The 25,495-nt window shown below is 45.3% G+C and overlaps 1 protein-coding gene across 4 annotated transcripts; it reads right to left on the reverse strand.

Moving 5' to 3' along the window:
* Nucleotides 1-579: 579 nt before the first annotated feature.
* On the reverse strand, nt 580-19,087 carry Fcgr2b (Fc gamma receptor IIb). 4 transcript variants are annotated; one of them, XM_075989070.1, is made up of 9 exons: nt 17,300-19,087; nt 16,934-17,109; nt 11,609-11,629; nt 9,618-9,872; nt 7,999-8,253; nt 7,241-7,366; nt 4,987-5,127; nt 3,041-3,078; nt 580-2,943 (listed from the first exon to the last, which is right to left on the reverse strand). In XM_075989070.1, exons 2-9 carry the CDS (start codon nt 17,034-17,036, stop codon nt 2,857-2,859), a joined length of 1,026 nt encoding a protein of 341 aa, XP_075845185.1. In that variant the 5' UTR covers nt 17,037-17,109; nt 17,300-19,087; the 3' UTR covers nt 580-2,856. The 4 variants fall into 4 exon arrangements, with proteins under 4 accessions (XP_075845185.1, XP_075845184.1, XP_075845188.1 ...); XM_075989069.1 differs by having other exon boundaries at nt 9,618-9,875; nt 17,300-19,086; XM_075989073.1 differs by lacking the exon at nt 4,987-5,127 and having other exon boundaries at nt 17,300-19,086.
* Between the last annotated feature and the right edge of the window lie 6,408 nt (nt 19,088-25,495).

Genomic DNA, 25,495 nt, shown 5'->3' on the forward strand with positions numbered 1-25,495 from the left:
TAACTGACCTCAACACGGGTGAAAATTAAGTTGGATCCTTACCTTACACCAAATTCAAAAAATGATTTCCAAGTGTATTTAAATTCAGATCCTTTCTAAAATGTTTAAGAATTTTAGGTTAATTTAGTAAGGTTTCAAGGAAAGGTAACAAGTAGACTTTTATTGAACTCTTGAGATTCAGAAAGCCTTCTCTGAGTTGCTATGACAAAATCCCACAGACTTGGGTAATTCCTTATTAGCATGTGGTTCTGGAGGCTGAGAAGTTCAAACCTGGGGGACCAGAATTCTTGTTGTGTCATTCTATGGGCTAAGAACGGGGAGAGTGGGGAAGGAAGGGAAGAAGGACAGAGCTGAAACGGCACCAGATTCACCTCTTTATAAGGACTTCACACAGGCTAATCACCTCCGATCAGATACCACCTCCCAACCCTGTTGCATTGGTGGGTATGTTTCCAATACATGACTCCAAGGGGAATTATTAAGTATTATACAGTATTAAGAACACCAAATAACACCTGGGGCAGTAGGTCAATGGTAGAGCAATTAACCAGCATTTAAGAATATCAAATAACCCAGAAATTATGAGAAGAAAGATTTATTTATGAATTGATTCAACCATCTGTTTCATTGTCTTAGTCTCTGGAGTGCATTAGTGAATAATGAAAACAGGACTGTATTAAGCTTACATTTTAGTGTACATGAGAATATATAAACAAGAAGATACCTAGTTACCCCCACTGTACCACGGAGAAAGTAAAACCAAAGTAATAGCAGTAGTTAGGAGAGGCCTTGCTGAAGAGGATGTGAAAAAGAACTCACTAGATTCATGGGGCATGCAAGGCTTTACTTAAAGGTGCAAATTAGGAATACAAGAGCTTCTTGATGCATTCTCCCTGGTGTCAAATGACCTTATTTGTTTCATGTGTTTGGACTGAACCACTGAGATCCACGTAAGGTGTCTTTGTTATCAGGGATTTCAAAGCAGAAATTATGGAGAGAGTTTCAGTTTCTCTGTGTAGCCCTGGCTGTCCTAGAAGTCTCTTTATGAACCAGGCTGGTGTCAAACTCACAGAGATCCACCTGTCTCTGCTTCCAGAGTGCTGGGATTAAAGATGTTCACCACTGTCCAAGAACGGGTTGTTATTATTATTATGTGTGTCTGTTGGATGCACACACATGGGAATGTGACTATGTGTGGTGTGCAGAGGTCCAAGGAAACCATCGGACATTCTATTCTCTCTCTTTCTCTCTCTGCTTAGTCCTTTGAGACAGGGTCTTTCAGTGAGCCTGGAGCCAGGCTGACATCCAAGCAAGCCCCAGCCATTCTTCTTGTTGAACAAAATAATTCAACAACATAATCATGTGTAAAGTGCAGTCCCATACATAGGCTTTCTAAAACTCTAATATGTTAAATATACATTCAAAAAATCCAAATGTGCATAAAACCTGCAACAGTGGTTACTCGTGATCGGAGAGAGAGAGAACAAGAACAAATTTAAGGGGAATGAGGACAACAGAGAACTTCTGCTTTTTTCTTTACTACCTCTGTGCTGTGACTTATGTGGTTACAGCATGCTTAAATTTCTACCTGAGTGATCTTGTGAACATACAAAAACATACAACATGATCCAATTTTTATTTTTGGTTGTGAGCCCAGCCTTTAACGGCTGAGCCATCCCTCCAGGCCCATGATCCAATTTTTAAAATACACATTCCAGCTCTGGGTGGTGGCACATCCTATAATCCCAGCAGTTAGGAGGTAGAAGCAGGAGGATCGGGAGTTCAAGGTCATCCTCCAGTGCCCACTGGCATTCATTTGAGGTTTAACTTCCGGAGGACTTGTGTTACAAAACAGAGTGATTACTCTGCTTGTCACAGTCACCGGAAGAGAGAAACGCTGAGCCTCTGCTCCTGTTCCCTCCCATCCATTGCTACCAGGCCAGGCACGTGGGTGGTGGGTGGTGAACGCCTGCTTGTCTTTGTGGAGCTCTGAAGGCAGCAGGATGACAGTTTGAGGAAGATCAACTAACTGAAGGGGGCAGGGCACCATCTGTGCAACTGTGAAGAAGTTGTCATCTGTGCTAAGACCGCTGTTTTAAGGTCACCCACACCCCTGCAAGGGAACCACCCACACCCCTGTAAGGAACCCCTCACCAATGTTCCCATAAGTAAGCCAAATAAACTCATTGGCGCACCAAACTAGACTTGGGTATAATCATTACTTTGGCTTGTCATGAGCGCCCTTATGCTGAGATGCTTACAGCTCCCCAGGAGACGCTAACCCCTCTCCCCACAATTATTCTCACAGAAGACCAACAAACCCCAGAGACCTCAGTCTACATTCCAATCACCTCAACCTTGAAAAAGTAAATAAAATGTTATTTTTACAATATTTTAGTATAAAAGTACATATGATCTTTATAGAAAATAAGGAAGAAGATTAAAATCCCTTATAATTAAATCATCCTGAAGCATGACTTTTGATATGTTGGTACAACCCAGTTATATCATTGCTGAGATCATGTATCTTAATGTAAGTGTTCTCATGTAGCTTGTAGTATAAGCAGTTCCCATGTTGTAGCAGTCGTTAATGACAGAAATTTGACTAATTTTATTGACCATGTGAATCTATGGCAGAACAGAAGAGTCTTAAGTTGGGAAGCGGTAAGTCGTAGAAGTTATTAATACAATCAACCACTGGGGACCAGTACCATAGTGTCTGTTGGTTTCAGGACTCACACAGGTGACTGTGCATAGCCTCCTCAATATCTCCAGTATCCTCTTGACCAGGAGATACTAGATCCTGGCCTTTCCGGAAGGTTTGCTTTTTCCAATCCCAAGTCAAGATAAGGGAGATTAAATGTGTTTCTGGTAATCAGGTTCTGCATCTTCATCCGGAACTTCAGGATGCTTGAGAAGTGAATAGGTGATTGTATTCTCAACCTAGAGAAAGCAGAAATGAGTCCTGAGAGCTGTAGAGGGGTCTTGGGGAAAGCAGAGGAGCTGGGAGAAGGGAAAGGACCCGCCTGGGCTCACTCACCTCAGTTTTGGCGACTTCTCCGAGATCAGGCGTATTGTCTGTGGGCAAAAACAAGTGATCAGCCAGAGCACTGCTGGAAAGGGGGGGGCCTGATGAGTTGTTATTGAGGCTGCAAAACCAAAGCTCAAAGCAGAGCCAAGACAAGGCTTGCCAACGCCAACCCAAGCCTTCAGGCTATGCAGTGTGGCAGTATAGCCTCCTTCCCTGGACCATCTTGGAGTCCAGCCTTCCCCGTTGGCCATGCTGGCAAAGGGAAACAAACACGCGCCACCTTCTTTTCAGACAATTGCTGAACGTTCCCAGCTGCAAACCAGAAGCTTTGGGGCTCTGGGAGGTTGGAGGGTGGGGAAATATTCAGATCAGAGTGAAATCAAGTCCAGATTAGAAAGGAATGGCTTTTTCTCTACCGGACAAATGTAGTTCATTCTTGTGGAAGTATTGAAGAACAAGTACTCTAACATTAAAAAGAATGAAAAAAATAGAGGAGGAGAAATAAAGGAAAGAAGAGAGAAAGGGGGGCAGGGAGAGAGGGAAGATGGGAAAGAGAAAGATAGAAAAACACAGTATTTCTCTGAAAAATATCCCAAACACCACATTCTCTTAGGCTTTTGCCCTAAGTTCCCTTTGCCAGTATGGAATGCAGCGCCAGTGTCTGTGAATCACCATTTTGGGAAGTGGGGGAAAAGGCCGAGACAATGCCTCCAGTCTCTTCCCCCAGCCCCTGGACACAAAGAACCCTGTTTGCCATGCTCCAAATTCTGCCCCTATAACACGTTCAGAATTCCCCCTTTTAATACACTTCTTAGCAACTGCAGCAGCTAACGATGCCTTTAGGGGAAACCACCAGCTCCAGTACCAGGCTGCATAAACGCGGTAGGAAATATGTTTACAGCAGAGTAGACAAAGCCAGGCCGGGGGTGGGGGTGAAGGGGTGGGGGGGTTTGTGAACCCAGTCACGCTTAGCTTTTTTTTTCTTTAGACCTAGTTTGATCCTAGATGTGGATCCGCACACGGGGCTGAAAGACACAGACCCTGCCAAAGCGAAGCTAAGGAAGGCTCTTTTGCTCAAGCTCTCATATCCGTTGGCTCTGCTCTGAGTCATGCGCCAGTCCCCTGAAGTGGACTCTCCAAGAAAGTCTTTCTCCTGCCTATTGCTGCTGTCATGGAAGCCCCTAGAGAAAACTTCACTTGCCTGTGTGCTTTGTCTTTCACTACAGTCAAAAATCGCCTGAAATACTCCTGCTCCTTCTGCATGCTTCCCCCTGTTCCGAGGCTGAAAGGTCACACTGGCTTTCTCTTCTCAGACCTATGAGGGTTCTGGGTCATCTAAACCACTCACCCACCCACCTGCTTCTTCATGGGGAGTGATCTACTTCAGATTCAGTTGTATGATGGTGGAAGGGTTAGGCCAGTGTTTAATAAACCATAATGAGTGGGCATTAGAGCCAAGGTGTGCCTGCAGAGCGTAACCTACGGGTACTGCTGCTAATCTCCCAGAATTTCCTCAACTCAAATCTCCTCTCAATATGCTACTAAAAGTTGAGCCGTACCAAGCCTCCCCTTACTCCTCCACAGGGAAACACACTTGAAAAATTCTCCAGGGTTACCTCAGACCTCTTCCTTTCCTCTAAGGGGTCTCCCTTCTTAATCTCATTGGCTGCCATCATACAGCCGTTAAGCCTATCCTTTACCAGGTCTGCCACATCTCCCCGGAAAGATCCAAAGGCCTCTGAAGTCCTGCTCTGGAAATGTCTCCAGACTCTTTGTTGGTCTAGAAGTTTAGTCAGAGTCCACTGTCTTTCTCTCCCCCGAACCAAAGTTCCTTATCTCATCTCTAGTGAGAGCCTCCTTAGGGCCAAGAGCTAGACTCAGAGCTGACCAAGAGATTTGAGTCCCAGCCGTGCTCCCGCTGCTCCTCCCTCTCCTGTACTCCCACTGAAACTCACAATAGCTGTTGCTTGCTGGCTCCAGTCCACATGGAGGCCCTGGGCTGCCCGGCACTGAACCCTCAGAGGGCACGCTGTACTCACCTAGTTCCTTGGGAAGGGTATCTCCCATTTCCCTGTGATCAGGGTTTCCTGGGAGAGCTAGGAGGGGCATGTAGGAAGTTAGTAGGATTATGGGATGAGTCCTGGATCAAGGAGCAGGGTCAGAACTGAGTTGAAAGCAACATAGACCTTTCCCTCTGGTGGTCACCCACGCTTCTCCCAGCTTCCCAGTTCCCCTGCCCAGGAACCTCTCCAGTTTATGGTGACTAACCCAAGAGAACACCAAGGGACATCACAAAAACCACTCCACTGCATCTTTCTCAGGTTTGCCTGGCCATTTTAGAAGCTTAATCTTGTAGCTGGGTATAGTAACCCTGGTTTTTAAAGTGCAATCTTTTGACTGGGTGTACGCCTTTAATTCCAGCATTCGGGAGACAGAGGCAAGAGGATTTCTGTGAGTTTGAGGCCAGCCTGGTCTACATAGTGAGTTCCAGAGTGGCTAGGACTACAAAGTGAGACCTATCCTAGAAAAAAAAAAGTGTAATCTTTCTCTCTGCATCTCTCAATATTTACTTATCACCTGGAATTGAATTCCCCTGAATTCCAACTGCAAAGCGTGTTACGAGGTATTAGATATTAGTCAGTGGCAGTATTTTCTCTTTCTCAGTGACTTCCATCGACCACAACATTCCCCATTTCCACAGGTCCTAGAATGCTCTTCCACTTCGCCTAGCTAATGGCTACCCCCAGACTTCACCCTTCTCCACTGTGGTTAACAGCTCACACTTACGTGCTCTTTACTGTCTGTTAGGCACCGGTACAAAGGGTTCAGATTCACTCCCTGTCATAACACTCCTGTAAGGTGGGTCCCACAGTGTTCTTCATTTTTCAGACTAGTAAACTGAGCACAGAGGTTGAGTAATGTACTCAACATTGAATATTTGCTGAGCTGTGAGCTGAGATTTGAACCACAGCAATCTGGTCCTACTGTGTGTATTTCAATCGCCACACTATCCGGGCTCCTCAAGGAAGCCTTCTCCAACTGCCCCAGCCAGGCTGCTTGCCACAGTTCGTTAAACTGTGTTTAATGTGCTTTAAACACATTAAAATCTCATGTGTTAAATGCTTGGTCACCAGGTGGAATAACTGGGAGGAAGCGGAAACTTTGAAATCATGTATAGAGAGAGAAGTCTTTAGGTCATCAGGGACATGCTCTTGAAGACTGTGGCATCTCCCATCTCTTTCTTGGTCACTTTGCTTACTGGCCATAAGGCGAGCAGCTTTGCCCCACTGTGCACTTCCTTGCTAGCTTGTCATAGGACCAAAGCAATCGGGCCAATATGGACTGAGTCCTACAAAAGTGTGTTAAAAATAAACCTTTTTGTTTATTGACTGATTTGCTTAGATATTTTGAGATAGGATTTTGAACTTGTGATCATCCTTGGGCTCCTGAATGCTGACATGTATTTACCATTGTGCCCAGGAACTATTTCTCTTCATGGGTGGATTATCTGAAGGACATTGTTACAGTGACAGAAAGCTGATAAACACATGGGGTTATGAAATCTTCCCTTTGTAAAATTTTACACAGGATCTTGCTGTGTAGCACAGGCTGACTTCAGACTCATCCTTCAGCCCAGGTTGGCTTCAGAGTCTTTAAAAAAAAAAAACCTTTATTTCTTGTTGTATGTGGTATACACTCTAACATATCCATGATGGTCAGAGGACACCTTTTTGGGATCAGTTTCTCTCTTCCCATCTTAACTTGGGTACCATAACTGACTGAACTAAGATCACAGGGCTTGTATTGCAAGCACCTGTACTGACCGAGCCATCTCACTAGGTGTGGCTTCAGCCTCTCCTCCCTTCTATCTTACCATCCTGGGGTCACAGAATGTGCTGCGACCTCCAGTGCCTAATCACAGTGCTATCATCTCATCGCTCTAACCCCTTCTTGTAAGCATCCCCTTGTACCTCTGTCTGCTTCACAATGCTGAGAACTAGCTGAGGGCAGAAAGGGAAGCGAACACCTCCATTGTCCAGCACAAGGTGGTGGTAAATCACCAAGCTTGTTCAAGTCTGGTTTAACAGATGAATTTGTAAGTAGATGAATGAACATGACGGCACTATATCAAAAGCAAGTAAGTCTCTAAGCCCTAGCTAGCCCCAGCTAAGTGGGAACTGATAAGAGGGTTCAGAGAGAGCCACTCACCTGGAGCCTGTTTTTGCTTGATGTAGATCAAGGATACCAGGATAATAACAAGGGTTGCTACAGCAATCCCAGTGACAGCGGCTACAATTGTCAAGACTGGTACAGAGCTGCTGCTGGATTTGGGCACTGGAAAAGACAGAGGGGGTGAAGGTAGTAAGTTCTCTCTGTGTATTCACCCTTCCTCCAACTCTATGCCCAACGTCTGTCACCTAGAGTTGTCCGGGTCACCTCAGAGGTGTAACACATCCCCCTGAAACCTCATCTGCATAGGCTTCTGTGCACAGAGTTGTGCCTCCCCAATAACCAAGTGCTTCCCCCAAACTAATGAGGGCACACTGGCCAAGATGTAGGAGCAGAGGGGACAGCTCAGACGCAGTGGGGAGGGGGGATCTGAAGCCTCCCACAGTTGGCAGCACCACCACTGCCTAGAACATGTTGGGCCTTCGAGAATGAATGACTATTAAATGAGATACAAGAAGTTACACTTCAGCTCTTAGGGATGTCTAGGGACGCAGAGAGCCCATGCACCCACGACAGGGCTCTGTTTCTCTGCTGCCCCGCAGTCCTGCCACCCACCACCCGCAAGAGAGGAGCTCTGGGCTGGGCCCACTTGCCCTCACCTGGCAGGGCCTTCACTGCTCTCCTCTTTGCTCCCAGCCCAGTTTTGCTGCTGTGACATTCCTAGAGCTCCATGTGGGACTTTAGCCTTTGTCCGTCTCCTCCTCTCCCTTTCCAACGTCCTGACAGAGGCCCCGTACCTTGGACAGTGATGGTCACAGACCTCGACTTGTATTGTCCCTTTCCTAGGTATCCTGTGCAGTGGTAATCACCGCTGTGGCTGTGATTTGCTTTGGAGATGGAGAAGTTGCCGTTGGACTGACGATATTTTATGGATTTTCCATTCTGGTATAATGTGATCTTGTTCAGGGGTTTGCTCCTCCAGCTATGGCATCTCAAGATGATGGTTTCTCCTTCCTTAAACATGAATTGAGGGGTCTGGAGCAGCAGCCAGTCTGAGTGACACAGAAAGACCATCGGACTCAGAGGGCCTGGGCTCAGCTCTGAGACCCAGTCTGAGCAACACAGAAAGACCATTGGACTCAGAGGGCCTGGGCTCAATCCTGAGACACAGGTTACCCTTCCTGGCAGGATATGATCTGCTAAGGGCGAGAGAGCTTTAGTTTGACATCAGACAATCTTGATCTCTGATACTAGCTCCACTCATTCACAAGCTCTTTAGTCTTGGGCAAGTCATTGAATTCTTCTGGGCCTCAATTTCCTCATCTGTGAAATGGGCATTGTCAGATTTTGCAGCTACACTAGTTCTTGGTGTACAAGAGTCTCCTTCCTCTTTTCAGAGAAGGCAACTATGGCCTTGTCCTGTCAGGAAGAATACAAGAGATGGAGATACAGGAAAGAGGAAGGAATCCAGCCTCATGGGTGTGAAGAGAATACAACAGAGCCTTCCCTTTGGAAACTTCTGAAGCTCCCCCCCCCCCAAAAAAAATGTTGGTTTCCTTGATAAATAGAAACAGGTGTGGACCTATGGTTCAGCATGGCCAGAGGAAAGTCGTTAGCTTGCTGTGCACATGCTGGTGAGAGGGAGGCACTAAGAGCGACAGCGACGGCCTCGCGGTGGCCTTTCTGTGGGGAAAATCTACTTTTTGCCAGGAGTCTTATAAAAGATTTAATAAGCCCTGCCCCGTTCTGGATACTGCAAATCTGGAAATGGATGAGACACGGCGTTTCACCTCATGTGTCCACAAGCTGGTGGAAGAAAAAGAAAGACGAGGACACCCAGGACTGTGAAGGAAAGAGATCAGGAAAATACCCGTGCTCTCCAGAACCTCAGGGAGGAGACATTAGCCTTCTCGGCTAAGCAGAGGAGAAAGCTGAACTCAAAGTTAAATAAATAACCGTATTTGTATAGACAACTCTTTCCACAGCCTGGGTTCAGTTGTGGGCTAATGGCATTTTTCTGAGTGTCGTGTAACAGCAGGATTTCTATGAAATAGGGATTTCCTTTTTCTGTATTATTCAGCTGTCTGTCTTTGTCCATGAACCTCTGTTGCTCAATCAGGACTACCACATAAAAAAAAGAAAAACCAGCTATTCACACATGCTGAGGAATTTCTCAGGAATTCGCAAGCCCTCCACGTGCCTGCCTGCGGCGGACCAAGCACCGGACCAAGCACGAGGGAGGGTAAACAGGGAAATGAGTAGACAAAAGTCCTCCAAGCAACTCTTAGTGATGCTTCCCAGAAACTAGGAGACCCCTTTTCCTGCAAACCTTGTAGTAAGCAGACCCAGCCCACGCCACTTCATCCCACCCCCAACTTCCTGGTATCCCAGCTCCTTCCTGGGCCCATCTACTAACCTGCAATCACTTCCAGTTGTACAGGGTCGCTGAGGATGTTCTCCTCCAGTCTGCACTGGTATTCTCCACTGTCATTGACTGTGGCTTTAAACGTGTAGTTGGGCCGGACCTGGCTCCGGAGGGACCTCCCATTGTGGAGCCACTGGGTCGAATAGTTCCCAGGGTTGTGGGTCCCTTCACACTTCAATGTCACACTGTCTTCCTTGAGCACCTGGATCCATGGGGGCTCAAGTTTCACCATGGCCTTCGGGAGATCTGCTGGATTTCAGAGAGAGAATGTAACATGAGGCAACGGAGCCCCAAGAGCCTAAGCAGGCCCCGAGTCTCCTCTGAAAAAGCACCGTATTCCTAGGGAGTGCACCAAGGGTGGAATCCAGTACAGAAAACTTCTTCCTCGAAATTCTTCTACTCATTCTGTCCCACAAGCCCAGAGAAATCACAAGGAATGGAATTGACTCTCAATAGGGTGGAGCAAGGGAGAAGGCTGGAGAGGGCTGTCAACTTCCAAACCAGACAACGTGGGTGCCTATTTAACACATTAAAGCGCACCTGCCCGCCAGGGTTTCCTGGCATCCCTCAATCCCTACCTAATATAGGATAGGATAAGGCTGGCATATCCGGCTCCCTCCCTGAACTCTCCAACCCAAGTCCTGCGCTGCCCTTCCCCCAGAGGGTCTTCCCTGTATAATAAGACACACCCTCACACCCATGCAAAGTAGAGGACTTATCAACAAATGGAACAGTCTAGACAGACAGTAGTTTTCTATGTGCTTGAATCTTATTCAGAGAGGGGGGGGTTGGCAGCTTTCTTTTCTTTTCTCTCTTTTCTTTTTTTGCTTTGTTTTTGCAACAGGGTTTCTCTGTGTAGCCCTGGCTGTCCTGGAACTTGCTCTGTAGATCAGAATGGTCTAGTACTCAAAGATCTACCTATGTCTACCTCCAGAACACTAAGATTAAAGACATGCACAACTGTTTTTGTGTACAATTTTGTTTGATTTTAAAAAGTCTTTTATACATATAACTATTTATTAATGTATGGTGCTTCAGTACACGCACACAATGTGTAATGGGCAGAGTTATTTGGATATCTGTCACCTCACACATTGAATGTTCAAATCCTCTATTTTAGCTACTGTGAAATTTACAATTAATTGTCAACCATAATTACTCTTTGTGGTGTTTTGAGTGAAAATAGCCTCCATGCATAGGAATGGCACTATTAGGAGGTGTGGCCTTGTTGGAGTAGGTGTGGCCTTATTAGAGGAAGTGTGTCACTGGGGGTGGGCTTTGAGGTTTCAGATGCTCAAGCCAGGCCCACTATCTTTCTCTCTTCCTTCTGCCTGCTAATTCAGATGTAGAACTCTCTGCTACCTCTCAGGCACCTTGTCTGCCTGCTTGCCACCATGTTTCCCACCATGATGATAATCTGAACTGTAAGCCAGCTCCAATTAAATATTTTCCTTTATAAGGGTTGCCGTGGTTACGGTGTCTCTTCACAGCCACAGGAACCCTAACTAAGACAGCCTTCTTTATAGCACATTAGAACTTGCTCCTCATATTTAACTCTACCTCTGTACCTATTAACCATCTTGTCTCCATCCTTACCCTCTCCTCCACCCTTCCCAAGCTCTGGTCATTTACTCTCTGCTTCTTTGAGATCAACTTTTCAGACTCTCGATTTGACTTAGAGAGTAGAAGGCGGTTGAGGACAAGGACAGACCTCTCAATGTTTGAGATAATTGGTCACTTCTCACTATAACAGAACCAGAAGAATTGCTATACTAGCGAGCCATGCTTTCTGACCACTCGCCTCCCCAGACAGAGGGAAGGAGGAGAAGGGCAGGAAGTCTTCTGGGAACAATGGCCTTTTCCTGGTCCTGACCGGGTCCTGAGCTTGGTTGCTGGCACATTCTGAGCACTTCCGGGCAGATCTTTGGGGGAAGAGGGAAGTGACACATAGGACAGTGATAAGGTATGAAAAGAGGACTCACCATGTGTCCCAGCAACAAGATCTGTAAGAAAGGAAGCAAACATCAACCAGGGTCTGGACTTCCACACTGAGACATGCCTACCCAGACCCAAAGGCCCCTTCATCCCCATAGCCCAACCTTCACGTCAATACCTTCCCCTGGAATTGCCTAAATGGAATACACTTTCAGAAATATTTGAGTTCTGTCCCCAGTAACATCTGTGCTGTGACAGTTTCATTAGGCTAAACACTTTGACTGTCAAAGTTTACATGTGATTTGTATTTCAGTAGACTTTGCCAAGGTCCATCCTGAGAGCAGGGTTTTTTTGTTTTTTGGGTTTTTTTTTTTTTTTTTTTTGTGGGGAAGGTCTACAGATCACACAGGTAGTCCATAATCCTTAGGGGAAAGAGAAAATACGCATGACAAACTACTATCACCTTAGCACATGTGTCCTTAGAATGCCCCCATGGACATATACGTAAGTTGTGTAGTGTGTGTGTGTGTGTGTGTGTAATGTTCGCATACAGATGAACAGCAAATGAGACCATACCAGAAAAGTGTTCTCTGGCCTGGTCTTTCTCTAAGCAATACAAGATCTAGTAGCTGAGTCTGTTCTATGTTGTCATTTTTAACACCTGTGCCCTATCCTACAATTTGACTTTCCTGTATTTTATCTCACATCCCTATTGCTTAACATTTGGTCTTCCAGTTTTTGCTGATAGGCAAATTTGATAGGAGGAAGAAACAACAGAAGGACACCATGGGGCGGAGAGATGGCTCAGCATTTAAGAACACAGGCTGCCTTTCCAGAGGACCTGGGTTTGATTCCTAGCATCCATATGGTGGCTCACAACCATCCAACTCCAGTTCCAGGGGCTCTGGCATCCTCTTCTGGTCTCCCTGGGCATCAGGCACAGGTGTGGTACACAGACATACATGTAGCAAAATACTCATTCACAAAAATTAAACTAAAAGAAAAGAACACTAGATTTGTAGCTTCCTTTGGGGGCAGATGGAATGACCCATGGAGACAGAAATGGCTTCCCAAGTAGAAGCCGAGCATGGAACGGGAATGCTGAATGGGAGGATGGAGCTCTATGCATGGCTGTTGGGTATAATAGCAAAATAGGTCCTGAGATAACTAGACCCCAAAGTGTGTGCTGTGTGTGGGTAGATCTATGCACCCGTCCATGGTGGGAGCTTTCTCTTGTACTTGTGCTGAAAACGTCACGAGCCTCCCAAGTCTGAATCCTTTCAGGAATAAAAGTGTGAAAATGAGTGCCGAGGAGGGGATGTTGCAAGGGGAGTGATGCTCTGGCAGCCCAGAAAATGGGATTCTGATCCCCGTGCCACTGCATCTCAGTATGTACACACAACCAATCCGTCCTTTTGTAATCCCGGAAAGTGCGCTGACTATCTCCTGCCCTGCCGTTCATCCTGAGTGCCCCTGAAGGAAAAGATATAAGTCCCGGATCCCCACTGAAGCCAACAGTCTGATGATAAGACCAAGCATGTGTGCAACCTAATACTTAAAAGGCTTTTTGGTTTTGACACAATCTCATTATGTAACCCTGATTGACCTAGAATGTGCTTTGTAGACTAGTCTGTTCTTGTACTCACAGAGATCTAGCTACCCAGTTCTGCTTCCCTAGTGCTACCCACCGCATCTTATAAAAGAGATGCTCTCAATGCCTTTAGAAGAACATAGACAAATGTTATGAAGATTCAGAGGAGGAAGAGAGTATAGGTCTTTGATTTTGGCAAGATTTTGCCTAGGTGGGAATGTGGGAGAGTAGTGTTCGACACGAAGCTCCAAGTAGTCTGTAATTGTGACAGACAGAAAGGGAATATTCCCTAAGAAAGATGTTGAGATATTTGTCAACATGCTCAGGAAGTTGCAGACTGGTTGCTGCTTTGGTCTGTTTAGGACACCCTCAGTAATGAGAGTCAAAGCTGAAGATAGAGGTAGATGCCACATTCCGGAGGACCGTTGTTGCCGAATGAAGTGAGTGGCAGCGATCAGAGCACACGGAATCATGCCATGACTTTATCATGGTGGTGGTTAGTCTTCATGGTCAACTTGACTAGATTCAGAATCACCATGGAGACATCTTTAATTGTGTCAAAAAGGGTATTTCTGGAAAGGTTTAATATAAGTGCTAAAACCCACCCTGAATATAGGTGTAGTTTAGTAGGTCCAATAGGTTGTGGTCCCAGCCTGAATAAAAAGAGGAGGAAGCTAGCTGTGTACTAACACTCATCTCTCTCCTGACTGCTTCCTGACTGCGGGTGTGAGGTGGCCAGCCCAGGCTCCTGTCACCTTCCCACCACAATCTATACCAAAATAAGCCCTTCCTTTAGTTGCTTTTGCCTGGTGTTTTGTCAAAGTAATGAGAAAAGTAATTAAAAAGTGTTAAAGCAATGCACAATGGCCTTGCAGAGGTAACTTTACTTCTCTCTACTTCGATCTTCTTGCTTATAAATGGAAATCTATACATTTATGGCAATACCCATGCCATAAACTGTTGTAAGGATTGAGTGATACTCCAGATACAGCATCTGTGCAGTGCTAAAGGCGTCATGTGAGAACCTTTTAAATGATCATGAACAAACTTTCGAAGTTTGATGTTTATTTCAGTAAACAATGAGAAGTTCACATTGGGGCTGAAAGTGCTGTGTCAGACTAATTGGGACAGAGGAAGTGCAAGAGATTAGCAAGAAGAAGACGGTGATCTAGAATGCATGTTAATGGCTGTGCAACGTCTGGCTTCTTCATCCCTTGTCTTTCTCATCTGTAGAGACCCTGCTCTCATATAGATTAAACCACACAGGCCCATGTTATACCTCAAGGCCTTGTGATTATCACTCCCAGCCACACCAACTTCAAAACCACAAAATCAAATGTTTCAGGCTTCAGTCACAATAAACCTCCTCCTTTTTCTTCCTATTTGCCCAAGTACAGCCTCTATAGTCGCCAGACCACAACTTTTACCTCACCACTATCTACCTCGAAGTCCACCCCCACACACACCTCTAGCTTAGAGTCTGTGTTTCATCATTACCTCACCTCATTGCAAATCCCTTTATCTTCTTGTTGCTGTTGTTGTTGGAGCCCAAGCTGGCTTCACACTTGTCAGGTAGCCCATGTTGGTCTTAAACTCCAGTCCTTCCTGCTTCTACTTCCCAAATACCATGAATGGATCCCCTTATTTACCCTTTTGACTCTATCAAAAGCATCAATATTCCCCCATGACTTTGCTTCTTCATCTGCATTGACAATTGGAAGTAAAGAAACCCCACATGTGAGAAAAACTTAATAGGCAAGACAGAAAAATTAGCATTTAATAAAGCATGAAGTTGATAAATGTGCATGAGCAGGGGAAAGGTGGCATTGCTCAAGCAATTAGAAATATTAGAAAGATAAGAAAATTTGTAAGGAGATGATGCTGTTAGATTTTGAATATAGTTTTGTTTCTAAGCTGACAAATCTGCTTATAGATCTCTCATCAACAGTCAGGGAAATTAAAGTCTACAGAGGAAGGAAGGACAAATAAGTGGCATAGAAGTAATGACTGAAAATCTGAGTGTGTGAGATTAGCAAGGAGGCTAATATAGTGAATGAAAAGGAGAAAAAACCAGATATGTGGAAGGGAGAACCCATCATTTATATGTTCATTCTATATTCAACATACATGAAAACTATGCTCTTGTCCAATGCAGTCAATAGAAGGAAGACGAATACCTTGTACTTTAGGTCAGAAAAACTGCCTGTTCTGTTCTCTGACACGTTACCAAATCTAGTCTCTGGCACGAAGAACTTAGAAGAATCAACTGAAGCACAGGTAGTAAAAGGCAAGCGTAGTGTCCACACTGCGGGAGGAGAAAGATCCCTTGTGGATAAAAGGGGAGCGTGACGAGCAGGTACTGGAGCTTTATCTGGAGTCAAAGGGCCAGCCCTGGAGACACTTAGAAAGCACCAAGCCTTCCCCTAGCTGTCCTGGAAGATTCCAGAGCTACACAGGGTCAAAGGTGAAAGCAAGCAAGACACAGTCAGAGGGTGTTATAGTATTGAATCAAGGGATGAAATCCTAAATGTGGAGGCCCAGAAAACAATGGGAAAAAAATAGAGATTTAGCAAAAGAAAATGGAAGAAAATGCCATTCTTGGGAGCTTTCACCATGCCATGCTTGGGAGTCTTCACCAGGTAATTGATGGCTGCACAGCACAAATAGAAAGGCATAGGCATCTCTAGGACTGAGCCTCCCCATGTGAAAGCCGAGCTATCTGGTGTCACTCTAATATACCTACTTGTGGGCAAATAGTCTCTCTTCCATACCGTAGCTCTCCCTGGAAGCCAAGTCCCACCCAGCACTGACAGCTGAGGTCCCTCAGGACTGACCAGATTTCACTATGAGTCATAGCATGTAACATAGCATAGGGCAGGGGTGGGGCGGCTGTATGCTCTCCTCTCAGAGGTGTGGGTAGAAACCCCAGAACTGAGCTTAGAAGACGGCCCCTCAACAGGACTCCGTTACTGTTCTTCACCCAGACTCTTCTAACCAACCAGCCCCATCGCTTTCTGCCCTCTGGCCCACAGGTGAGAGCAGGACCAGGAATCTTCCTCTGTCTCAGTCTAAGGCCCCCAACCCTGACTTTCTTACTATGCAGAGCCAAGCCCAAGCCCCATGGCCTATGCAGTGAAGGAGGTAGGAGATATTTCTCTCGCCCAATAACTGACAACTCCAACTTGCCCAGATTTGTGATGATCTGAACCTAAAATCCCAGGACAGCCCAGACCTTCTCATGCCTGCCCTTATATATAAAGGGGGGAGGGGTCCTTCTGGTGGATAGAGTGGCTTCATAGGCACAGAGAACATCCATCCATTGCCACCCCGTCAGATGCATCTTAGTGCCCCCTCCCAACTTTTGTTGGGAGCAGCACTAGACATCTTGCCTAGATTTGGTCCTGCGTGAATCCCAAATTCAAATGGAAACTAAACTGGCTGATTGATAAATTTATCACTCAAGGCTAAGGCACTAGATTTCCCTTAGAGAAGGTGCTGGTGGGGAGGGTGGTAGTGCATCAGGGACCAGAGTACCAAGTGACAGTAGGTTCTAATGAGAAACGGTTAGTGCAACAGGGACCTGGGTACCAAATGACAGGAAAACAAGCAACAACAAAAACTCCTGCCTGCTTTGATTTTCAAAGCCCAGCCAAGCTGTTACAGCCTAGTTCTTAGCTTGCTACCTACCGACATGCTTCCTGTGCTATGTCCATCCCTGCACAAGTCCAACCCCAGCCCAGGTGTCCTTGCCCCTGCTTCCCTTCTGGAGGTTCTGACTTACTTAGCACAGTTGCCCACAGTAGCACTTGGCACAAAGTCTGGGAGAGTATACAGGCAGCCCAGTTGCTCTCCGGGGGTAGAGGTAAGAATGATGGGATTCGCATCGTTCCTGGAGCGAGTCAGCTGCAGGCACAGGCTTCTCTCCAGCCCTTGCAGACTGTAGCCAGAGAACAAATTCTGGAGTCCAAATGAGGAAGTAGAAAGAAACGGTCTGTTTAATCATTGGCTCCTCCCCTTCCACCCTCTTTCCTTTCTTCTTTACTAGAAGAGTCAGGACTGACAGAGTGAACTTGGTTCAGCTCAAGGCTCAAAACATTGAGAAACTGAGACCCAGCTCCCTGCTTGTTCTGCTGGAGCCACAGCCGACCTGGGACTCAGATGGGAGATGGCCACCCAAACTCAGCTCAGACATCATTTGCCTCAGTCTCTCTGTTCCTCAAGAAAGGGGACGAAGTATGGTAGACAAGAATCTTCTGGAACTTCTGTAGACGAAAAGCAAGAACAGATATGAGACGAGTAATAGGAGAAAATTCATCCCCCACATCTCCCTCTGCTCACCCCACTGTTCGTGAGCACCACTTTGTGCCCTGGTTCTTAACCCTGGTCCGTTTTCCCCATCACTGGTCTCACCACTGTGGCTTTAGTGAAAGATCATAGGTTTCCAAGCTGTGAGACCGAGTCTGAGTATCAGGGAGCTCCTGAGAGCTCCTGGCTCCTGGGCTGTAAAATAAAGATCATCATTTCTACCCACTCAAAGTTTCTCAGCTTCTGCGGCACCCATACTTTTAGCAGAAAAAAAAATTAAGCAGGTTGTTATGTAACCCAGGATGGCCTGGAACTGGCTATGCTGCCCAAGGTAGCCTCAAGCTTAAGCTCCTGCTGCCTCAGCCTCCAGGAGACTAGGATTGCAGGGGTATAGGAAGTGGGGGGCTAGGGATGGGTCACCCCACATTAGTTGTCACATAACTCTCCTGAAAACTTGCCCTGGGCATTGTGGGGTGTTTAGCAGCACACCCTACTGCTGCCCAGCAAGCAGCAGTGATATTGCTCAGCTGTGAAAGAAAAGGGTCCCAAGGCTTTGAATAAGGTGGGCAAAACTGTCACTGTTGAAGAACCACTTTATTCAAGGTTACTAGAAAATAAAAAGAATATGAAGGTATCATGAGTGGATGCTGTCTTTGTTTTTCTTACCTCCTTGTCCTCAGATCATGAGATGTTCTGGAATCAATTTTAGGGCCCTCTTCTGGGGCCTCTTTCCCAAATTCCCTTTCAGGAAGCAAGCTGTAATACTCAAGGAAATGACATAAAACCATCTTACATTCTGCGGTCTTCAGAAACCTTCAACAGTTCCACCCTATCTACCATATGACTTTACTACTGGGCCTATCTTACCTCCCTGCCAGCTTTTATCTGACTTTTAACCTGTGGGAAAGAGCAATGGGATGACATCAGTTTAAATATCATTAGAAACTAAAACATAAGAACAGAATGTAGTTAACATAGCAAGAAACAAAATCGATAATTATTGTGTAAACACAGGAATGCTAACCAACTAGAAAGGACGCACTAGACTTGCCTGATTTAATGCAACAAGAAAGTATTATTATCCTCCATTAGCGCGTGTAGATCCTATGGGGCAGAGTCAGAATACAAAGCCGGGTGTGCTCCTTCTTAAAGGTTCCGGTCTTACTGCAGCATTCAAGCAGCTTTTTGATCTCTCCAGGAACTGCCTTTGGGCCTGTGTGCATTAACTTTTACACTAAGCCTTTGTCTTAGGATTTCTATTGCTGCAATGAAGCACCATGGCCAAAAAGCGAGTTGGAGAAGAAAGGGTTTATTAAGGAAGTCAGGGCAAGAACCTGGAGGCGAGAACGGATGTAGAGGCCGTGGAGAAGTGCTGTTTACTGACTTGCTGCCCATGGAGTGTTCAGCCTACTTTCATAGAGAACGCAGAACCACCAGCCACAGGATGGCACCACCCATAACAGTCTGGGCCCTCTCCTATCAATCCCCAATTAAGAAAATGCCTTACAGCTGGATCTTACCGCGGCATTGTCTCTATCTCCATTCCCCCCTTTCAGGTAACTCTAACTTGTATCCAGTTGATGTGACCCTAACCAGGACAGCCGTTGAGTGTCCCTCAGGCTTGAGAATGACTTGATGACACAGTGGTGCCAGCTGAGAGGAGCCTCATTTGTTTGCATGATATGTGTGGTTTTCTCTGAGTACCCAGATGTGAAGATGTCCGGAAAGCGTGGCACGCCGCACATGTTACTCTTTTGAATTTTCTCAGGCCCAACCATCTCACCAATCTGGAAGAAGACAAAATCCTCTGGATAATTTATTGAGACCCTCACAAAGCCATCCGGGGAATGTCCAGGAACGCTACACTGAAACAAAACTTGGAGTTTCTTTCCCATCACACCTGGGAAAGGACTACAGAGGAGACATGTCTAAAAGGAAATGGTTACAAACACAGGGATACACACCTGAAAACTGGAATACGCCAACCAAAGAGGAAGAGTCCTCAAAAGGGCTGCATGACAGGAAGGTCAAAGTGGCAGAAAAATCATGGAAGTCCATTGGTAAAGAACAAGATGGCCAGGCGTGGCAGCATTCACCTGCAATCTCAACCATCAGGAGACTGAGGCAGGAGGATGGTGATCTCAGTGGAAACTTGGATGACATAATGATCCAAGGCTTGGGGAGAGGAAGGGAGGGGAGCAGAGAAAAACATAGCTCAATAAAATTAATTTTTAAAAATTGATGAAAAAAATGATCCAAGGCTACTACTCTGGGCTACATAGAAAGATCCTATCTCAAAAGATTAAAACCAACAAGAATGACAGCCAGAGATCACAGGTTTCAGAGACAGGCCAGACCAAAGCCTGGTCCTCTCACAGACATACAGTCCTGAATATATTTGCCATTGTTTCCAAGCTCTGTGAAATGGAGATTTTCTTAGTGTTGAAGCACAGCCTGCACCGTTAGGCCCCAAACAAAGTCTGACTCGGGCTGTGCCTCTTCACAGCTCTCTCAGCTTTCAACTGAGGCTCCTCCACATTTTGTCACAGGCACTATGGTGAACTACACCATGTCATACAAAATTTCCCACCACCTTCGAAAGTTTACAAAAGTCAGCCTTTCCTTTGTTCGGGGGATCGCTCTGAGACTCCCCATGGGGATCTGGTCCAGAGGTGATCAAAGGCTGCTGCTTTCTGAAGAGGATTCCCTGGCCTACCCCACCATCCCTCTCGTGATGCTTCCCACCCCGCCCGGCCCCGGGCCCCCTCTCTCCTATCACACTATTACTGAATGTCTGCTCTGAGCTTTAAAAGGAAACTTGCTTTTCCCCTTTAAAGACCTACCATGTTTGTAACTTCATATATTACACTGTTTCTGCTTGATGCTCTCCCTCCCACCTCGGGGCTGATCATGGCCTTGAGGCCCTCTCATAATAACTCATTGAAGGGAATTCCTTGGCAGCTTCTGCCATAGCCTTTGCTTTGCCTTCTTTTTTAACAGTGTTTATGATGCTGTAAAGATTAATGCAAAATACACAAGCAAAGGTTCATTTAAAAGTTGATGTAAATTCTCTCTAGAAGTACTGTCATTAAAGACTAGAAAAGTTCAGTTTGCTGCTTCCAGCTTCCAGGAGCAAAATTATTTATTGCCCCAGATTGCGGAAGGTAGTAAGTGCTGTAAACCTAAAGGGTTCCAATTCTAGACTTTCTCATATCCTGCATCTTCTCTGAGTGTTCTTTCTTCTTGGTTGAGTTTTGTTTCTCTTCCTCTTAGTATCCTGACCACCATGTCAGTGTGTGCCTGTGATATGACTTTATCAGTCCCCTCTAGGGTTTCCTGGTTACAACCACTTCCCTATGAACTGAGTCTCCCTCAACAATAAAAGCAGATGCCAACTCCAGGGAAGTGCCGGCTTGTGAGGGATAGCAACCACAAAGAGGGAATCAAAGACTAGGGTTGAGTTAAAGAGACACTGGTTGGAGACATCTCAGCTAGATCCAATCACCAGCATCACCCATCAAGGGAATCAGGTCGTCGTTCAAACACAACCATCTCCAATAATCTTTTAGAGATGTAAATGTTCCAGCCTTTGTGGATTGTTAGCTCCAGATTGTAAAGTTGTTCACAGTTACTTTTCTTCAGAGCAGCAACAGGCTGAAGAGGTCTAATAAGGGGATGGGGGATGAAGTAACAGACAGCTACATCTACGGAAGCCAAGATCATTGACATAGTGAAGACCTAAACTACAAGGAAAATTTATCTCTAATCACCTAAGTGGTAGGAGTCAAGGGGAGTGGGGAGACAGAGGAAACTTGATTTTTTTGCCCAACACTAAAACCACATAATCTTGAGAAAAGTACCACTTCTCTGAACTCTAGGAAGTGATGGGGATGTGCTATAGGACAATGGTCTTTCATCCTGTCACTTGTATTATTTTAATAAAACGCTGATTAGCCAGTAGCCAGGCAGGAAGTAGAGGTGGAGCAACGAGAATTCTGGGAAGAGGGAAGTTTCATTCTGCAGTCATGACCAAGCCACAGAGGAAGCAAGATGTGACTGCCTTGCCAAAAAAAGGTACCAAGCCACGCAGCTAACACAGACAAGAATTATAGGCTGATATAAGAGTTAATAAGAAGCCTGAGCTAACGGGCCAATCAGTTTTATAATTAATGTAGACCTCTGTGTGATTTCTTTGGGACTTGACGACTGCAGGAACCGGGCAGGGCAGAAACCTCAGTCTACAAGGACAGAGTGTGCATTTTTTGTAAGCTAGTGTGAGGACCTGACTTTGCAAATTCCATTTTAAAGAAGGGGCTTCATCTTAGGTCATATAATGGGCTGGGGGGGAGGGGGGGTCTCAGCTCCAGAAATGTGATGTCATAGCAGAAATTTCAACAGATACCCTAAAAATGGTCAATTAAAAAGATAGGGAGCAGGGCCATAAAATTTAATGAGGTCCAGATGTTCTTGGGAGGCATCCTGTCCTTGAAGACACCTTGTCAGCAATGCGTGGCTCTTTGTTAGGTTTTCATGCCCAAAAACTAACCAATGGTTTCAGAAACCAACTACCTTAGCCTATGTACTCCTCACCCAATCCCAAGACGACAGGACATGAACTCCCCTGTTTAAGACAGCATTTCCCCTTTAAAAGTTCTACCCTCCTAGGGTTCCCTGTCACACTTTCTGCACCCACCATGCTGGGGTACTGGAAAGGTGTTAGTCCAAACTTAAGTTTGAATATTATTCAAAACCTTCATGTAATTTGCATCGGAAATTCAGCTCCATGAATTCATTTGGGGGCCAGAAACTTGGGCATAACACTTGGGAACTTGTCTGGGATCCCCAAGATTCCACAGACCCCCAGAGTCTGGAGGGTTTTGCCGGCCATAGTGTTTTCTGTTTTCTGTTCTGTGGCACGCTGAATCTGAATCTGTGAAGTGACCCATTAAAAGTCGGTGTCTGGGGACAGCTGGCAGACGTGCTCGTAGGCCGGGTCACAGGGTTCCAGAGGATGTTCTGAACACCATGAAGGAGATGGAATCCCCCTCCATATCTGTTTGGGGAGGGTTGTGGAATCCTCCGCAGTTTGTTTGATCAAAGGAGAGCCACGAGTCCAGACTGTTTTTGGCATGGTTGAGAGCCAAAGGGTCGCTCTTACCAAGCTCTCACTGTTTTTAAAGCTTTGTTGGTCTTTTGCGATGTCTGTATTTATCTGTACGTCTGTTTCTAACTGACTATGGGACAAATAATTTTCTCCACCCACTACCCGGCCAGAGCTTGAATGTGGGGAACGGGGAGAGAGGGCACGGTGAGAGGCCCACGCGTCCAGAGAGAGATTTTATACAGCACAGACCTGGGGCGCAGCTGGACCACACAACCCGGGAGCTACCTGGGACGTGAGCATTTTCTCCACGCCCCCCTCTGTAGGCCTTGTCTCTGTATCTGGAAGGTCTCCACCACATTGTGCAGGGGAGGGACCCATGCACAGGAGGCAGGGAGTTGAAGGTCTCCACCACATTGTGCAGGGGAAGGGACCCATGCACAGGAGGCAGGGAGTTGAAGGTCTCCACCACGTTGTGCAGGGGAAGGGACCCATGCACAGGAGGCAGGGAGTTGAAGGTCTCCACCACATTGTGCAGGGGAAGGGACCCATGCACAGGAGGCAGGGAGTTGAAGGTCTCCACCACGTTGTGCAGGGGGAGGGACCCATGCACAGGAGGAAGGGAGTTCAAGGTCTCCACCACATTGTGCAGGGGGAGGGACCCATGCACAGGAGGCAGGGAGTTCAAGGTCTCTTCTGCTGACCAGCAGTTTCCCATCTTAGCCCTTTTCTATCTTATAAGAAATGTTAAATTACACCAACCTGTATACTTTGAAAAGCATTGATTTAAAGTAAAAGTCAAAGATATATTATGTTTGGGGGAAAATTATGCTTTTGTTTCCACGGGGGAAAAATATATGGGTTTTAGTCATTTAGATCCAATGGGTTACAAATACTTAACACCGTTTTAAAAAAAATGGATACAAATTATTAATAATTAAGATATATATTTCTGCCTTTGTTTTAAATGTTATATCTATACAATGTTCTTGACTGCTAAAAAAAAGTCATAAAAAAGACTTTGATAAAAATTTGCAGGTTGTCTGAAAAATGAGAGGAAAGCCAAATGTGTGATGGAGGTTTTTATGTTGCTTCCTGGAAAGCAAGAGAAGGCAGGAGACTGAAACAGTAAAGAGAAGAAAAAAAAAGAGGAGCTTGTCTACAGAGAGATCCAGACCTAAACATTGTAAAAGATATATAAAAGTCATAAAAGGTATATAAAAAGCTTTTAAAACGCTAGAGGATATAAAATATGTTTGCTATGGTTTCTCATATCTGCAAATACTAAATTTTTAAAAACTGAGTCATATTTTATTTTAATACTAAAAGGATTTTTAAAACTAAAACCTGACAAACTTGGAACATAAAGTTCTAGTCTTCGGAAAGCTACTAACTTATTGTAGACAATTAGAAAACACAAGTTAATAGTCAGATTTCCTCAAGCTACTGATATAATTAATTGAACGGTTAAGCCTTACTTAGTTCCCTGTAAGGTTTTTAAAATCAAGCTTAAAACAAGTAATTAATAACAAAATTTGTCTAATCAGATATATCTAGGCAGCCCTAAAATACTTCAGAGATCTGTGGAATATGACATCTAAAATGACAATTAAAAAAAGTTCATATCAGACAGAGACTCCCAAATCCTAGCAGTGACCCAAGGTCTCCAAGGAAGATTAAGGGACCCCACGATGTCTCCACCTGGATAATGATGATGCTGACCACTGGGTGAGATGCCTCAGTGCTACAACCTGCTGCCTGGACCCAACCCAAACTGTGGACAGTGGAGAATTGATTGCACAACTTTTGCCTAGACAAAATAAGGTCAGTCTTTTCCACGTCCCTCTTCCTCAGGAACCTCTCACCTTATGAGCCTGGCAAAGCCTGCTGTTCTGACACTTCTGCCTCCAAAGCTATGGAGACCTGGGTATGACTGTATGGACTGGTCCCTGTCATTGTTTTTATAGATTCAGGAACTGTTTGGTCTGTACTTAAATATGATTTATTTATTCTTCTGAGATCTCTGACAGTATTGATGGCTAGGCTAGCTATAGCTTTGTTACCTTGGCAGCATGAGAAAAATGTTCTAAGATATATAAAGGTCTGGAGATATAAAAGCTCATAAGCTTTAAGGGTCTTAAAAATTATTTAAAATATAAATGCAAAATACAATGGTATAAATAACTAATTAAAATATAGAAATGTTTCATATTTCTTTCTTCTACATTATAGTTCTGATAAGCTGAGTGAGTGATGACTGCTTACTATTTGGGTCACAAGCTCAAGATCTTAAATTTCTTTTGGTTGTCTTCTAAATATAGGCTTACATACTTTTAATCCAAATCCATGTTTTTGGCTAGGACTCAAAGGTATGAGTCTATTTCTTAGTCATTAGGGAAACGCAAAATAAGATGACTTTGAGATTGCACTTTGACCATTCTCAAGAAAATGGACGTGACCAAAAGCTGTAAGGACACTGGAAAGGAATGAGTCTGGTTCACGGTGGGGGAGTGGGAACTAGCACAGCCTTGGGAATCAGGATGGAGGTTTCTGAAAAACCTAAAACTCAAATGGCCACAAGATCCATGTGGGCATACATACTTGCAGAGCTGCTTCCCACCACGGAGACACCTGCACGTCCGTGTTCATTGCTGCGCTATTCACAGCAGCAAGGGTGGGGAATCTGTGGCTGGGAAGATCATGAACATGCTAACTGCAGCTGACATCCTTCCACTGCCTTTGGGTTGCCCCACACAAGTGCAAGCATACACCAGAGCCATTGCTTTCCAGGAGACTCTCTCCCTTCTTTGTCACAGCCTCCTTTGGCTCGTGTTCCTGACTCTAGTCACATTTTCTGAAACTTTCGTAAGAGCCTTTATTAAAATACTTTATGGAGAAAAAGTAAATTAGTGTGAGAAGATCCAAATGCTGCATTTT

This window comes from Microtus pennsylvanicus, chromosome 10, assembly GCF_037038515.1.
Source record: "Microtus pennsylvanicus isolate mMicPen1 chromosome 10, mMicPen1.hap1, whole genome shotgun sequence".
NCBI classification, from domain to species: Eukaryota; Metazoa; Chordata; class Mammalia; order Rodentia; family Cricetidae; genus Microtus; species Microtus pennsylvanicus.

What these genes read in the sequence shown, in the direction of transcription:
- Fcgr2b (XM_075989069.1), bottom strand. Translation starts at nt 17,036, where the DNA reads ATGCGAATCCCATCATTCTTACCTCTACCCCCGGAGAGCAACTGGGCT. An exon ending in ACTGTGGGCAACTGTGCTAA is followed by an intron (nt 11,630 to 16,933) that starts GTAAGTCAGAAC and finishes CCTTTCTTACAG; the next exon opens with ATCTTGTTGCTGGGACACAT. An exon ending in ACAACTGGAAGTGATTGCAG is followed by an intron (nt 8,254 to 9,617) that starts GTTAGTAGATGG and finishes TGTGTCACTCAG; the next exon opens with ACTGGCTGCTGCTCCAGACC.